This window comes from Glandiceps talaboti, chromosome 9 (genome assembly GCF_964340395.1).
Source record: "Glandiceps talaboti chromosome 9, keGlaTala1.1, whole genome shotgun sequence".
Lineage (NCBI taxonomy): Eukaryota > Metazoa > Hemichordata > Enteropneusta > Spengelidae > Glandiceps > Glandiceps talaboti.
The window spans coordinates 17984999-18002066 of NC_135557.1; the positions used below are offsets into that span (position 1 = coordinate 17984999).

At 38.8% G+C, this 17068-nt stretch overlaps 1 protein-coding gene across 1 annotated transcript in view; it reads right to left on the minus strand.

Moving 5' to 3' along the window:
* LOC144439904 (uncharacterized) overlaps positions 1 to 17068 on the minus strand; it is a 144919-nt gene that overhangs the window by 81419 nt on the left and 46432 nt on the right. The window contains exons 20-42 of the mRNA XM_078129136.1: positions 16069 to 16239; positions 15675 to 15800; positions 15117 to 15351; positions 14681 to 14820; positions 14033 to 14250; positions 13033 to 13225; positions 11108 to 12593; positions 10729 to 10904; positions 9967 to 10228; positions 8827 to 9107; positions 8319 to 8558; positions 6947 to 7851; positions 6242 to 6479; positions 5409 to 5648; positions 4983 to 5147; positions 4133 to 4360; positions 3336 to 3632; positions 3021 to 3182; positions 2394 to 2561; positions 1759 to 1992; positions 1086 to 1244; positions 753 to 904; positions 136 to 280 (exon numbers count right to left, since the gene is read on the minus strand). Of these exons, the coding sequence (XP_077985262.1) occupies positions 136 to 280; positions 753 to 904; positions 1086 to 1244; positions 1759 to 1992; positions 2394 to 2561; positions 3021 to 3182; positions 3336 to 3632; positions 4133 to 4360; positions 4983 to 5147; positions 5409 to 5648; positions 6242 to 6479; positions 6947 to 7851; positions 8319 to 8558; positions 8827 to 9107; positions 9967 to 10228; positions 10729 to 10904; positions 11108 to 12593; positions 13033 to 13225; positions 14033 to 14250; positions 14681 to 14820; positions 15117 to 15351; positions 15675 to 15800; positions 16069 to 16239 (6621 nt within the window). The remainder of the gene's footprint in view (positions 1 to 135; positions 281 to 752; positions 905 to 1085; positions 1245 to 1758; positions 1993 to 2393; positions 2562 to 3020; positions 3183 to 3335; positions 3633 to 4132; positions 4361 to 4982; positions 5148 to 5408; positions 5649 to 6241; positions 6480 to 6946; positions 7852 to 8318; positions 8559 to 8826; positions 9108 to 9966; positions 10229 to 10728; positions 10905 to 11107; positions 12594 to 13032; positions 13226 to 14032; positions 14251 to 14680; positions 14821 to 15116; positions 15352 to 15674; positions 15801 to 16068; positions 16240 to 17068) is intronic.

Here is a 17068-nt window from a genome sequence, read left to right on the forward strand (position 1 = left end):
TTGTCGAGCCAGATGATAAAAGTGACTGAGTTGGATATTTCAGTTTATCATGAAAGTGTTCAGAAGAAATTCAAGAGCTTGCACCCCCTGTTTACAGAGAACACTGAGTACTCTTCATGTAATGTTGACACTTACCTGTTGGACAAAAGTATCCCATAGGACATACTTGGTATGCTAATGAGGCATTGTGAACCTCCACTGGCAAGCAGTAATATCCCTCAGAACAGATCTCACAAGTTGCTGCTCCAGTGTAATTGGTGAAGTAGCCAGGTGAACAGGACTAAAATGCAAATAAAAGGATATCAAGTGCATGAAATTGATAAAGAGAACTCATCAAATCAAAACTTCTTGAGTGAAACAAAATAGTTAGTCAGCAAAGTGCTATACTTGCAAATTAAAATTCCATTCAAACAAGTCTTCATCAATTACATAGACCCCAACATAATTTACACAACACATACTTCGATTTTGGTAATTATCAAATTTTAATCTTTTATAAATGCTTTGTAATGGAGATAGCCATTGTGAATCACCAATCATAAATATATCGGCATTTTGGTTGACGTTAAATAGACAAATAAATTGTATCACATGTAGACATAATTTGTTAGCAAACTTCCTAATGTTACAAATTTCCACTTTAGTTTCCATTCTAACGATTCCCCAAAGTTTCCACTTGAAAGTTTTCCCTGTGAGGCATACACATGACATGTAACACCATGATCTTTGAAATTTAACCTTTGACACCTTACCTCATATATTTCTGATCCATTTGGACACACCATACCAACCGGACATATAAACTCAGCTGGGTTTGGTACACTGTTATTACCAGGGCAATAGTATCCACCCCAACATGTCTCAGTAACGACTGTCATGCCAGTTGTAGGACAATAAAATCCACCTGAAATATGAAAAAAATAATTACTAGTTAGAATATCACAGTTATTATATCATCATTTTTAATGTTGTATACTAATATTGTATTTATCTTTGGCAAGTGAAAAAAATATAATTTTATATGGCTAATTTGATTTTGTACACAAAGTATCTCTTCAAAGTAGAAATCTTGTTCAGAAACTCACCTGGACATCCTGTGCATTCCTGTTCAGCAGTCAAACCTGGTGTATTAGACCAGAATCCAGCTGGACAGTCGATTGGTAGATCAGTGCCTTCAGGACAATAATGTCCAGGTGTACACTGTCTAAACTGTGCTATGTCAGCTCCTGAGTCACAATAATAGCCTAATATGGAATATAACAACAGTGGTTAGTGCTTCAATGCCAAACGTAACCACAGACAATAAATGAAGGCAATTACATACACATGCTCTATTTTCAAATATTTCATTTTTTCTATTTCATGTAACATGCTAAAGTTAATTTCAACTGTCCCCAGGGATAAATTCCACTGAAAATCAAAGTTTTTAAAACCTTTCCAAACTTTGCCATATGAGAAACTTGTTCCAGGTCATTTTAAAATACAACATAATATAATCGTTTGGATTCATCATAATGTTTTAAAGTAAATTAACAATCTTTTATTTGCCTATAGCTATAACACTGTAATCAGCAGCCATATTGGATTCTAAAATGGAAATTTGCATATCATTTGGACCTCTATTTGACCTTTGACATGTTTTTTCTTCAGAGATTGGGTTTGAGTTTTCTTGAGCAGAGTATATCCAATTATTTATAAGTAATGAATTTCCAATGTCAAGGTCAAGGATGTGTATGTTCAAAAACTCTCTCAACCTACCTGCATCACAGAGTGTATCGGTGAAGTTCATACCATAATGTCCACAGTAATAACCTGGTGTACAATTCCTACATTCACTTTCAGCCGTCAGCCTCATGTCAGGATTGAATGTTCCTGGTGGACATGGTTGTGGTGTGGCCGTACCTTCTGGACAGTAGTAACCAACTGGACATTCATTGTTGTCTGACCCATAGTCAGGGGTTGACGAATTAGAACCAGTCGTACAGAAGTAACCTGACAGACAGACAGGCACAAAATCGTGTAAATAAAAATTGGATATTATGTGGTAAAACGTAAATCATATTTCCGGAAAACTTTTTTTACATTACAAATATTGCTCTCTGTCAAATGAGCAGGCATGGTGAAATTTGGAAACCTTGTGAAATGTGTTTTATCATTACATAGCTGACAGGCTCTTGTGGTCTTTGGTAGTGTAATTTGTCTGTATTGTTAGCATTACCTGGTTGACAGGGCCCTGTGGACTTGGATATGTAATTTCTGCTTTGTTTCTCATTATGTAGTTGACAAGATACTGTGGGCTTCGATAAGTAATTGATAGTCATATTTCTACAATTTTACAGTTTACAGGGTCCTGTTGGCTGGGATAAGTATTTTCTATTCATTTTTATCATTACCTGGTTGACAGGGTCCTGTGGGTTCTGATAATCCTTCTGTTTCACAGTACATACCACCACTACAAGGTTGACAATCATCTAACTCAGTACGGTGAGTCAGGTTGTTAAATGTACCACGTAGACACGGGAATTCATTACCTCTCTTGGTCTTGGCTGGACAGTAATATCCTGCAAATCATGACACCAAATTATTTCACTCTAATTGCACAACAGAGGAACCACTATCACATACTTGTGTAATCTACCGCATTGAAGAACAATAGATTTAGTTTGTGTCTATCTCAGTAAACCAAAGGCTGGATTACCAGAGTTGTAACATAGACGCAAATCAAAACTATTATTGAAACATGTTGACATGTGCTAGCTCTTGATGTTGGTGTAATGACACTCACACTAGGGTAGAATTTATTTTATTTTCTTTATACTTCCATAATCTGCAAGTGTACCGGTACAAGTTTAGGGACTTACAGTTTTACACCATCTTGATTACAGGGTTATTATATCATCATATCTATAGATCCAGGAGTGAACACCAAGGCAACACTCACATACTTGTTAACTTGCAATTATCATAGTTTGTGTCTAGCTTAGTTTGACGCTAGCACATTTTCCATAGTAGTATCTTACCTGTTGGACACCATGAGTTGTTATAGAGGACAACAGGATCCATGGTATTATCACAGAAGTAACCTTGAGGGCAGTCTTTACAAACATACTGTCCAATCTCATCTTGATACTCTCCAGGCACACATCTAAGTGGTTCTGAACTACCTACTGGACAGTAGTGACCTGGATAGAGAAAAAAGTTATAGAAGTCAAATATCCTCCGAAGCAAGTGTCACCTTCTTTAATATTGCTCACAATTCTTGAAACTATACAATCTTTTGTTTTTCCAGTCAACAAATGTGTTACAGCCATAACTATACATTATATTAGACTTACCAACTGTACAGTTGTACTCTGGTGGTGTGTCTACGGACTGTCCACCAGGACAGTAGTATCCTTCAGCACACAGGTCTGTCGGCACAGCATTACCACTACCACTACAGTACCAACCAAGGGTACATTGTATGCAGTCATTCAGTTCCTGGTTACCTGTACTATTGAGGAATGTACCAGGTGGACACAGAGTTGGTGAGTCACTAACTTCAGGGCAGAAACTCCCTTCTGGGCATATATCACCAGTTGAGTTGCCATCGGTAGGGTTTGGTACAATAGCTTTAGAATGGCAGTAGTATCCTAGGAGAGAATAGACACAATGTCAGAGATACAATTCATAAAATGAAGCATACAGCAGTCAACAATTAAGATCTTAAGAGTGCATAAAAGTGTGTAACAATGAAACATGCATACATCTAGTACATATATACATCTACTATGCTAACTTTGTGCCAAGTTTATAAAACTGTCCCATGCCTGCTGGAAATATATACGGATGCTTGCACACACAAATGCAGACAACTTACTATTCTTACATATGTCACTTTGTACATGTGTATGTCAACTTTGTTCCAAGTTTGAATGAACTTGGACAGTGCATGTTGAAGATATTGATGGACACATAGGGACACAAGTGCATGCTAATGGCAACATCCCATTTTTAATAATACTTTTAATAGCAATTATTTTGGGATCCAATGCTTTTGTACCAGTTACGGTGATAAGACTTCCGTTAGCTCATTTCATTCAAGCAAACATATCAGTATTTTTGGCCAGTTGTAGTAACTTAATATTCCTACCTGCATCACATGATCCAGACACATTACTCATTCTATCATCAGCACAATAGTAACCTCCAGTACATGGCAATGGCAATGGAGACCCTTCCGGACAGAAGTATCCAGCTGTACATTCATCACCTCCAGTTCCTGTTGGCATATCGGTTATAGAGCTATCATCACAGTAGTAACCACCTTGACAGAGTCCTGTAGGCCAATCAAGTCCACTACTAGCACAGTAATAACCACCTGGAACACAAAGGATTGAGACATGAGTATTTGTAAAGTAACTTTTGCCCTCTGAGACACCTAAGTCTAATTCTGACACAGGTGATTTCTGTTTGACAGATTTTGTTGTGAGATGCAGCCTTGTGTAATACAAGGCATATCAACATCAGCAAAGTTTAAGGTTAGGCAGACAGACAGACAGACAGACAGACAGACAGACATAAAAGCAAATATACCAATTGTTGGTGTAGGCAACTTATGGTACACTAATAACCACTTTACGTAGATATACATATCTTAAAGGAATTGAAACAAAATAGTTGACAATAAAATATATCAAGTGGTCTTTCTATAGGTCCAAAGTCCAATTCTGGCAAAGAAGTTCATTTTCAACGATGGACAGGAATGTGTTGTAATGACAGACACATCAAATTCTGTAAAGTTCACATGACCAAGAAAAAATACTCTCAGTTCAAGTGATTTCAAGATTCTTATGCAAATCCCAGGTTCAACATATTTCAAGAAAGCGCTCAAAAGAAGTAAGGCTTTGGTGTGCTTGACACCTTTGTCCTACACTTGCTGACACAAAATTTACCAAAGTTTAAGTCTATATTAATTGGCCTGGTAGCAATGGTCGACTTACCTAGACATGGTACACAATCACTGTCGTTACTTTTACCAGTCATATTGTTAAATGTTCCAGCTAGACATGGATACTGGTCTTCAAACTCTGTACCTTCTGGACAGTAATAACCACTTGGACATGGTTTATCAGTGTAGGTAGATGACCCATTAGTGCAGTAATAACCTGTAGGTAATGACATCAGTAAAATATATAAATTCCATCTGAGACATGTTTACCCTCAGTTAATTTCATTCAGCGAAAGTGTCGCAAGAAGCTGTATTCAGTCAATCTGGATATCTTAGAGTGTAGCATGTCCAGTTTCTTATTGGTTTTGTGGTTGTATCAAACAGAGCCAGTGAATACTAACATGATATGTACAATACATACATATCGAGCATAACATTCTTCAATCTCACCAAACACTGATTGACAATGGATACCTACCTGCTTCACAAGTAAGACATTGACCCATCCTATCATAGGGTGCATAGGAGCCAGCAGCACATGGTATTGGGAAGACACTGCCTTGAGGACAATAGTGACCGTTGGGACACATACCACCATAGCCAGTTTGGTGTCCATCAAAGTACGGACAAGTCTGGTTTTGGTCAGATGTGGAATTATCACCATCTGGTTTAGGTCTGTCCACAGCATAGACACAGTAATAGCCGGCATCACATTCACCTGGTAACGGTAAAGAAATAAAGATTTACATAATACTATCAAAACAATATTGGAACTGGAACAATTTTTCCTCATAATTATTACAATTAAAATCCTGAAACTTGAATCAAAACGAGTCTGGCTCAACAAAAATCGTACTAACATTGCTACATTTTATCGTCTGGGTCACCAAAATGTTACAACACCGCAACATTTTATTGTCAGGTCCAACAAAAATCTTACTAACATTGCTACATTTTATCATCTTACTAACACTGCTACATTTTATTGTCTGGGTCAACAAAATGATACAACCATGTTACATCTTATCATCTGGCTCAACCAAATTCTGACTAACTTTGCCACATTTTATCGCCTGGCTCAATAAAATGTAGCAGTAATAGTAAGATTTTGGTTGAGTCAGATGATAAAATGTAGCATTGCTAGTAAGATTTTGGCAACATTTGTTTCATTTTCCGTGATTGTAATTGTATAGTGTTCTCCCTATGGTATTTATGAGCTCGTAGCGCATGAGTGGACAAGCCAACAGAAAGTAACTAATATAACTACATATTATGCAAATTAGCTAATATGTTATGCAATATTATACAAACCTGCTGGGGATGATAGATGTTCCTCATCACAATAATAGCCTGCATCACATGGTTTACACTGACTCAGCTCAGAGTTGCCTTCCTGGTCACTGTAGGTACCCCTAGGACAAGACTGGAGATCGATACCAGTGCCTTGTGGGCAATAGTACCCCCTAGGACATATCTGTTTGATACCAGCTTGAGGGCAGTAGTAACCTTCAGGACATTCGTAGCACATAACAGCATGTGTATGGTTAACCTACAATATGAAGTGTTCATAATTTCATTAACATAAATGTGCCTCAGAAATACGTTTCAAATTTTTAGTCATTACATACAATGCCAATGCCATCTTACTCCAATCTCACTCCACTTGGTGCAATCTCTCTTTCAAGAAGAAATTTGAAAGGTGGGCTGTACTAATTTCAAAAACAGGAGAACCTGAACCTGTCGTGTCTGTTAAATTTATACTTAAAATGCCATCAAACACTGTGTGAATGCTCCAGGTGAAATAATAAACTGATGAAAACGATACACAAATTCTTGCACTTGGCCTGGGAGGTGGGTAGCTTTTTAAAACTGAACACTGACCAAAATGTAACAAGTTGGCACTAACAGTATACTTAGGAGTAATATACAACAATCTTAGATGTTATATACCAATAGTATTACAACTACAACTTGAGATACTTCCGAAGTATGTTAGAATTCAAGAAATATGCCTACCTCACTGTTATTTCTACATGGTATAGGATAGGCCACACCTTCTGGACAGTAGTGTCCAATAGGGCAGAACGTTGAACTTGGTTCTCTATCAACAGTACCCGGTGGGCAGTAGTACCCTTCTCCACACAACCCAGTGGGTTCTTCCAATCCTTCAGTCTCACAGTACATTCCACCAGTACATGAGTAGCAGCCATTATCACCACTTGGACCAACTTTGTTTGTTTCGTTGCTGAAACTGCCTGCAGGACATGGCGTGGGGTCAAAGGTACCATTGGTGCAGTAGTGACCACTTGGACAGTCAATCTGATCAGGACGGTCAGAACCTTCTGGGCAGTAGTACCCCTCGTAGCATTCACCGCTAGGACCAGTTAGGTTAAAATCACCACAATAGTACCCCTTGGTACAGTTCTCACAATCTCCTACACTCTCTAGCATAGTGTTGTCAGAGAATGTACCCTGTGGGCATCTTTCTGGTTCATCTGTACCTTGTGGGCAGAAAAAGCCAGCTGGGCAGAAATTAGCATTATCGTCTTGATCAGGTGTTGCTTCCACGGCATACCTCCTACAGAAGTATCCCGGTGAACACAAATCAGTGTAACTGGTCATGGCTTCCTCAGGACAGAAATAACCACCAGGGCAGGGATTACAATCATCTGTTTCATTCAATCCTAACTGATTACTAAAGGTACCTCTTGGACACTTGAACTCATACGCATATTTGGTACCTTCTGGGCAGTAATGACCAACAGGGCACGTGGAGTTTTGGAACAACACAACAGGCTCATAGGTATTGTCACAAAAATATCCCCTAGGACAGACCTTACACTGTGCCTTAGCAATTTCATCTTGGTAATATCCAGACTCACATCGTACTGGCTCTATACTGCCTACTTCACAATAGTGACCTGTCAAAAGAAAATTTACAAAAGATATTCAATTAACATTTGACACATCTTCAAAATATTAATAATATAAGTATTATACATTTTTTAAATATCTTTCCTATACTTTTCATCCAACATGCAGGCTCTCTACTAACTATCTGTTGACATATAGCAATCATTGCTAAAGGTCGTACCCATCACAACTTCTGACCCCCAACCCCCTCCACACACACACACACACACACCCCACACTGAGTTCGGCTGATTTGCGTGAGTTTATTTGGTGGAAAAGACTTCATAAAAAGGTAAATTTCTGCTCAGGAACAAAATTCTGTTTTGGCACCCCTCATCACTGTTAAGTATTCCCCCCCCCCCCCCCCCCCCCCCCCCCCCCCATATAACATATATTATATATCAGTTTGCCCCACTGGAAAGCTTTGGGACATCGAAACTAAACATTCATAGGAAGACTGAGATATGGACCTTACCTTGAGGACACATATAGTCACTTGGGGCTGCAACATCTTGTCCTCCTGGACAGTAGTAACCTTCATCACATTGATCCGTCTCTGCGTTATTACCATAGCCTTCACAGTAGTAACCAGCTGTACAATTAAGGCAATCAAAGATGTCCATGTTGCCTGTGGTATTACTATATGTACCAGGTGGACAGGCTACACCAGCTGGACTACCAGATGGACAGTAGTGACCAGATGGACAGATGTCACCTGCATGAAAAAAAGGACCATCAATATGCCATATTCCAGCACTCATCATTTCTGAGGGAGGTGTCATAAAACTTGTATGACACCTCACATGAGAAAAAGTGCATGAAGTGGCCAACAAAATATGGCTAACTCATGCAAGTAGTTTCTGAAAATTTCTCAAACTGAAATAATGTTAGAACTTTCAACTGATTGTCTGGTTGAGAATGAAACCCATGAAACACAGCAAAATAATATTATTTTTTCAAACTTAACAGTGCAAAATACATACCTGTTACTCCATCTGTTGGGTCAGCGACTACAGACGCTCGGATACAGAAATAGCCAGCACTGCAGTTATCGGTGGGTTCAGACAATTGATTATTGCCACAGTACATTCCAGGTACACAATCAATGGGAAGAGAGCTTCCAGCGGGACAATATTCCCCTTCCATACATTGACCACCTTGTGCCGGATCAGCTGGCTGGGCAAATTCTGATCCGTTCTTACAGAACCATCCTGGATCACATACATTGGAAGGCCAGTCTAACCCCTGGTTGCCACAATAGTAACTATAGTAACAAAAACAACATCAGATGATCAGATTTTCCTACTCCAGATATAACACTTGAATACTTGGGTTTCCAATGAACATGCAAGCATTCCAAATATGCACCCAAATGTATAGTAGAAGATATTTTACAAATGTTTCCTTTTCTTGGATTTTCATGATGTAACAATAACCGCACCTTATGACTCAGGAGTTCAAGTGTGGTTACTTGGGGTATTTGCACTTATACTACGGCTGCAATGCCAATTTCTTCTGTACTACATATAGTATACATGTTTGTGGTTGTTGGTATTTTTCCTAACTCTATATACCATTTAAAGCTTGGTTACCATGGTAAATATAATCTTGAAACATAACGCAGCAAATTTATGCTAATTTTATGAAGAACAGAGAATTTAGTAAATTTTATGTCTTTATTTCAGGTTTGGTTACAAGAGTAACTAAGATACTAAAACACAATATGATTAGTCAGCACTTATTTCATGAAGAACACATACAATATTTGTGTTTTCAAATAGACCTGTTGGTGGTTCCAAGATACACTGCGTCTCTCCATACAACACCATGTACTGTGTATGTGCTGAGGGGTTTGCACACACTACTTAGGGGGATGGTTGTTACCTGACCATACCCTGGGTTTACCCGTAAAATCCACCGGTCTCTGTCATTGATGGCATTTAGTCTTTGTTCTATAAAATCACTCATAATCAAAAAGGACTGCATGTCTTTGCATCATTTCCTTATGAAAATGATATTTCAAACGTATTAAAGACAAAACAAGACTAAATGTAAAAACAAAGGCGAAGTGCTCTCTCGTGCAATGCATTTTGGAACCGGAAAATCAACTATTATCTCCTTACCCAGTAGTACAAGCCAAACAATCCGCCACTGTGGTTCTTTCAGTCATGTTATTAAATGTTCCTCTAGGACAAGGGTTCTGGTACGGTGTCTCAGTATTATCACCACAGAAGTAACCAGCAGGGCACGATGACGGTATAGTGGTATTCTCAAAACAGTAGAAACCAGCTGGACAACTCATACATGACGTTTGGGCAGTTAGGTTAGTGTAAGTTCCAGCCAGACATGGTGTGGGGAACTCCGAACCACCAGGACACTTAAAACCTAGTGAGAAAAAAACATGATATGGTAAGTACTGTCGCGTTCATGCCAATGTTCTTTAAAATGGTGGTACACATTAGTTAGGGCAAAAACTATAGATATTTCATTTTGTTCTCACAACTGACATTAGCATTGTGTGGAAAAAGATGCCAATAACTAGACATTGTATGATTGTATATATATTAATTAGAAGCCGACTTTTTCCATAATTAGTACAATAACAGTTTGAAATTGTGATGATAGAGGGGGGAGGGGGGGGGGCACTGACTTTAGTGTGTGGACAATAATACAACTACAGCTCCACAAATATATTTACCCATGGGTGATTCAATATTGTTTAGGTGTAGGCCATCACAAGTAAGTCATTATACCTAACATCATAATTATAGTATTACTATTTTTGATAATGTTCCAGTGTCAGTTAGTGCAACTTTAAACACACTATTTCTCAGGCAAACACTTATAGAAGGCAAAATATATTAGCAGCGGATGTGTATTCATACCTGTGGGACATTCTCCACCATAACTTGGATCTGAGGGTTGGGATTCTGGAGAGCCTCTAAGACAATAATATCCAGGTGCACACTGGTCAGTCTCAGCTGTTAAGTTATAGTCAGCACAGTAATAGCCTGCTGTACATAGTGTACACTCACTTTCCTCCCCGAGATGTGTGGAAGTACTGGAAAGAAAGAAATACAAACAGTTTAGTTCAGAGATACAGAAACTACTCAATTAAAGGTGGGGCTGGCCACCAGTGTGGTTGTTGTTAGCACCTTGACATCATAATCTTGACTTATTAAGAGTAATGAATAGAAATGCTTTTTCAGTGTGAGAAACAAACAAATGTATTCCTGCAATAATATTAATAGTATGTAGACTCACCTGAACCTGCCAGGTGGGCATGGTGTTGGATCACCGCTACCTTCTGGACAGTAGAAACCTGCTGGACATATACCCCAATCATCGCTTACAGCACCAAACGGACCAGCTTGCTCTGCACCTCTCTTAGACCAATAGCCAGCTTTAACCAAACCAGTACCATTAGACAATCCTTCAGTTTCACAATATTCACCCGGCAAGCAGTCACTACACTCGGATACATCCGTCAACCCTTCCCTAATTCCATATGTTCCTACCGAACAAGCTTTTGGCACTGTCTCCCTCTCACTGTTTGTACTACCTATGCAATAAAATCCCTGCGGACAAAGTATTGGATCATTGTCTGGTTGGCAATAGTATCCTTCTGGGCAGTTCAGGCATTCAGACATTCCTGTTTCATTCGCAAAAGTACCGACAGCACACACTTTTTCATCATATGACCCAGCAGGGCAGTACCTTCTCACAGAACATGGTGCACCAGTAATGTTATCATGTGGATTCGGTTGGTCGGCTCCACCTAAGCAGTAAAAACCAGCCCAGCATTCCGCCATTGGTGCAGCCAAACCAGTTTCATTGCAAAAATAGCCAGGATCACACTGTATGCACTCTGTTACATTCTTACCACCTAAGTAATTCAAGTAAGTTCCAGTAGGACAGGGTACCATGTACGTAGTACCTTCCGGACAGTATCGTCCCAATCCACAAATATCACCCCAAAGCAGTATAATTTTATCACTTGAGTTATCATTATTGTATACTGGGTTTGAAAACTCTGCATTCAAATAACAGATATGCCCCTCATCACATTTTCCAGTCGGAGCTGTCAATGCGTTATCATCACAGTAATGCCCTTGCGGACAATCTGTACAATTATCAAACGAGACTTGGTACTCAAATGGTTGAAACGTCCCAACAGGACAAGCCTGTGCTGTGTACTCCCCTTCCCCACAATACCAACCGGCAGGGCAAGCAGTCATGTTAGTCAATCCTTTCTCTGGGCAGTAAAACCCGGCTTCACAAGTCAAACATTCACCGGCTCTATCATATGGCATATAGGTGCCTAACTCACAAGCAAATGGCATGGCCGAACCAGACGGTGAATAATATCCCGGCTGGGTTAAAGTCTGGTTCGGTGTTCTGGCACCACCAGTGCAGTAGTATCCTGGATTACAGGGTCCGGTGGGTTCCGGAGTCCTGGCATTACTGCAATAGAATCCCGGATCACAGGCATAACAATCATAATGGTTAACAGCTCCGGAAGTGTTACTATAGGTTCCAGGTGGACATGGCTGACTGGCGTATGACCCCAAAGTACAGTAGCCACCGGCAGGACATATCTCTCCCGTTGTGCCATCTGTAGGCGTGGATGTGTAGGCTCCTTCATAACACAAATAGCCAGGATCACAGGGTGCACGGGGTTTAAAGAGACCCTGTGAATCACAGTAATACCCTGGATCACACAATGGGCAGTCAGATATAGAGGTGGCCCCTGTGGGAAGAACACAGAAAACAAATGGTTACAAAAAATCAAAATGTAATATGGTATATATGTTAAAATGATTGCTGACACTTATTAAAAGATAGGCCATTGTCTTACAGGGGATGCCACTCCAGGAAAAAAAGCCATTTTCATGAATTTTGGGTTCTGAAGCGCCATGTCGTGGTTTTACATCACCAACATTACAGGTAATTTCAGAGAAACACGAAGCTGAAATTGTCCCCATTAGGAGATCTTTGCTGTTGGCCACAATGCATCATGGGAGCCAGCAGAGTTTTTTATGTAATGGCTGAACAATGAATATTCATAGCCTCCCCCCCCCCCCTGCCTATTACCATCAGTGACAACATCATGAATATTCATTGCCTCTCTGTCTAAATGTAACCATCTAACTGTAAAAAAATCTACCCGACTCATTAAATCAACACACCTGTTTGGTTTCCATATCGACCAATAGGACAAGGTATCGGAGCTGATGATTCTGGTGGACAGTAGAAAGAACGTGGACATATTATTGGATCAGAGGTTCCAACCTCACAATACGAACCACCTGGACAAGCCATACAGTCTTCTAAGGCACCAGCACCTTGCACATCCATGTATGTAGTTGCTGGACAGGGTACCTAAGAAACAAAACGTCAATAATTTAATACTCTCATTTGTGTAAGTTTTAGAAAAAGAATTTTTTTTTAAAAACTTAATGAAGGCTGTAGTATTCAACTATCATAGTTTTTTAACAAGAAATAGTTTACAAAGGACGCTATAGCCATAGCCTTAAACATGCAACTGGCGGCGCCTAGGACCATTTTTGCATATGACTGACTGTATGTTTGGAGGTGGAGAACTTGTGATGACTCACTGTGAAGTAATCACCAAAATATAAACATTCCCTATATGTGGGTTTTTCACATGCAAATGCTGCATATTTGAATAATCCTGAATGACACACAATCTAAGCAGCTGTTTGCAGGGGAATTTGTCTCATTTGGAGAGGTTTTTTCATTCTATATGATATGATATGATAACAAATTTATATAGCGCCTGGTATCCATTTAAAATGTTCACTGGCACTTGAAACAAACAGACTGATTTTCAACTAATTTGTGTATCAAGTTAGCATCCTACGACATTCACAAACAATTTGTACATGATACATGACCTGTGTGTTTCTCGAAGCACAGAAAAAATGCTGAAAACAAGACCCAGAAGCGAGTGCTCTGTACAGCAGTTTGAATTTCCTGCATTTGCATAGATTAGCCATAATCCTCTTTATATAGGGCAGTTGTGTCTTTAATTCAGGTTTTAAAACTGATTGTGAACAGCACTCCAAGTGGCCAAACTAAAAAATCTTTTGTCTTTCTGATAACCAGGATATTAGCTTTTTATGTGACTAAAACTGATTTGATAAATTAAGTAATATGATTTTCTACCTGTTCCGGGCCATAGGATCCAATGTGAGGTGGATTCACACCATATGGATTGGTGATATTAGTAGGACAGTAGTATCCTTCACTACATAGTCCAGTGACAACAGACACTTCTTCTAGACAGTAAGACCCAGCATAGCAGGGCAAACACTCAGTCACAGCTCCAAGGTTTAAGTTTGGATTCACAGTACCAACAGGGCAGTTCAGTTCCTCAGTTGTAGCTGTCAGATGATAAGGGTTAAAAAGAAATATTAATTTGAAGATATAACGCTGGTATTACCTTTATTTTGCATACAGGATAGGATTAAATGAAAGGTAATGCACAACTATCGAATATATTTAATGATTTGTATTTGAAGCCAGCTAATTCATTAGTAACTAGTAGTAAGTCAGTCTACCTGGTAACATGTGTGTCCATTCATCTGTCCGTTTGTTCATTCATTCATTTTGTTCATCTGTCTGTCTGTCTGTCTGTCTGTCTGTCTGTCTGTCTGTCTGTCTGTCTGTCTGTCTGTCTGTCTGTCTGTCTGTCTGTCTGCCCCTCACTCCCTCCCTCCCTTCCCCTATATTTGATAGTGCTGTATTTATACTTGTTATGCATCACTGAGAAAGTCATTGCATCATGCCACTATATATGTTGTGTAAACTTACCTTCGGGGCAGTAATGGGCCACGGTACAATCATCAGCATCACTAACTGACTGCAGTCCAGCAGGACAGAAATAACCAGCTGGACATCTCTTGTCGGTTAACATATCTGACTCTGAGGTATTAACTGCATCACAGTAGTGACTACAAAGGAAGCATAGATACAACAACATTTAGATATTATTTCCCAATATCTTTGTTCATTCAGCCAAAGAAAATATGAGTGACCTAAGGAGGCCTTGTCACTTCGAATGAAAGGCATGAAGTGACAAAACCCCTTAACACAAGATGTAATTACAAGCTGAATGGGAGTACAGCTGGAAAATAATATAATTATAACTATGGATACATGCTAATTTGGGGTGACTCCTGGAGTAATGACTCGAAATTTTGTCAATGCACTATACATTCCTACAAGCAATTTTGCAACACTGACTCACCCAATCTCACATGTTTTACATTCCATCTGTCCAGGCTCTGAGTACATGCCAAGACCACACGGCGTCGGATCATAGGTGGCGTTGAGACAATAGTATCCACCGGGGCAGTCCATACAATGAAACTGATAACCAGCTGGTTCACCAATAACAACACCACTTGTATCAGCACCATATGGCATATAGGTACCAGCAGGACAGTCTATAGGTGACACACTTGCATACTCACAGAAATGACCTGGAAAAAAAATACAGTAAATCATAACAATTGAAAAATCTTACAAATAATCAACACTCACGTGTTGCTATATGAAACATCTTACATAACCTTTCAAAATATTTATGCATTTCTTTTTCACCTGTCAAACTACGAAAATTCTAAAAAATTTGCAATTTTTTTATATACTATTACTACTAGTATCAAGTATACGTACACAATGATGTTGAGATATGAAACTTGTATAATTTTAAAACTGAGCACATTTGGCAAATAAATTACTCATTTAGTAGACGTAATATGACATCAGGAAAGCCTACCTAGGGTACAGTTTAAACACTGACTTTCAGACACCAAGTTATTGGAAGGATTATATGTCCCATTCGGGCATCCGTACTGTTCAGCAACTTCTGACCCTGCTGGGCAGTAGTAGGCAGGTGGACAGTCACCACTTACAGTTGTTTGACCACCTGTTGAACAAAAATATAAAAAAATATATAAATAACTTACTATTGAGGAGACAGACAGACAAACAAACAGACAGACCTACCTATACAGCACACATATACATGTATGTATGTATGTATGTATGTATGTATGTATGTATGTATGTATGTATGTATGTATGTATGTATGTATGTATGTATGTATGTATGTATGTATGTATGTATGTATGTATGTATGTATGTATGCATCCCTCAACTTGTGATTCAAAGTTAACCATGTATTTCTACTTACCTAGACAGTAATATCCTGCTGTACAAATAGTACAGTTTCCTACTTCACTGTTATCAGCATTAGGTGAGAATGTACCTGGCGGACAAGGGTATCTGTCTGGACTTGGTGTCATAGGAGGACAGTAGTAACCTGGCATACATGGCTTAGGTGGGTTGGTAGAACCAAAATTCTCTGTTGGTAAGAACAAAACCAGATCAGAGAATTGTCCCAACAGAAACATGTACAAGGTGAGAAGTAATGTACAACAAATAACACTGAAGTAAAGCACTTTCTCTGTGTGTTACACTCATTTATAGCATTTCAATTTATTTACATGTGGCCTTTCTAATGTTGTCAATTAGCAAATGAAACAGTATACTTTTACACTTGACATGGATGCTATAAATGATTGTGGTACATACAGAAAACACTTCCCTTTGGTGTAATGGGTTGTATTAGCAAATGAAACAGTATACTTTTACACTTGATATGGATGCCATAAATGATTGTGGTACATACAGAAAATGCTTTACTTTGGTGTTATGGGTTGTAAATCACTGCAGATATATGGTTACAAGCTAACAGTGACAAATCACATTCCAGTTATTGTAAAAACAAAAGATATTACACTTTGGCCACTTGGAGTGCTGCTTGGGAAAACTTTTCTCACCAATAATGCAAGCTCAAACCGTCAGCTGCAGTGTACATTCAATTTTGTATATTTCTAGCATTTCAAAGTAAGAACTAACATGATTCTGGGCCACTCATCATAGAACTTCTGTCTGTTTTTTTCATTCATTCATTCATTCATTCTTTCATTTATTCATTCATTCATTCATTTATTGCCAGTTTCAAAATAAAATCATACATAGTGATAACAAAATAATTATGTGATAACAAAATAATTAGAACATTCTAAACAAAACAAAACTGGCAATTTAGAATTGTTGATGATACAAAATTCTTTTACAAGCATTATGTTAGTGAATCAATGACACTGCTTTCCTTAATATGGTGTACA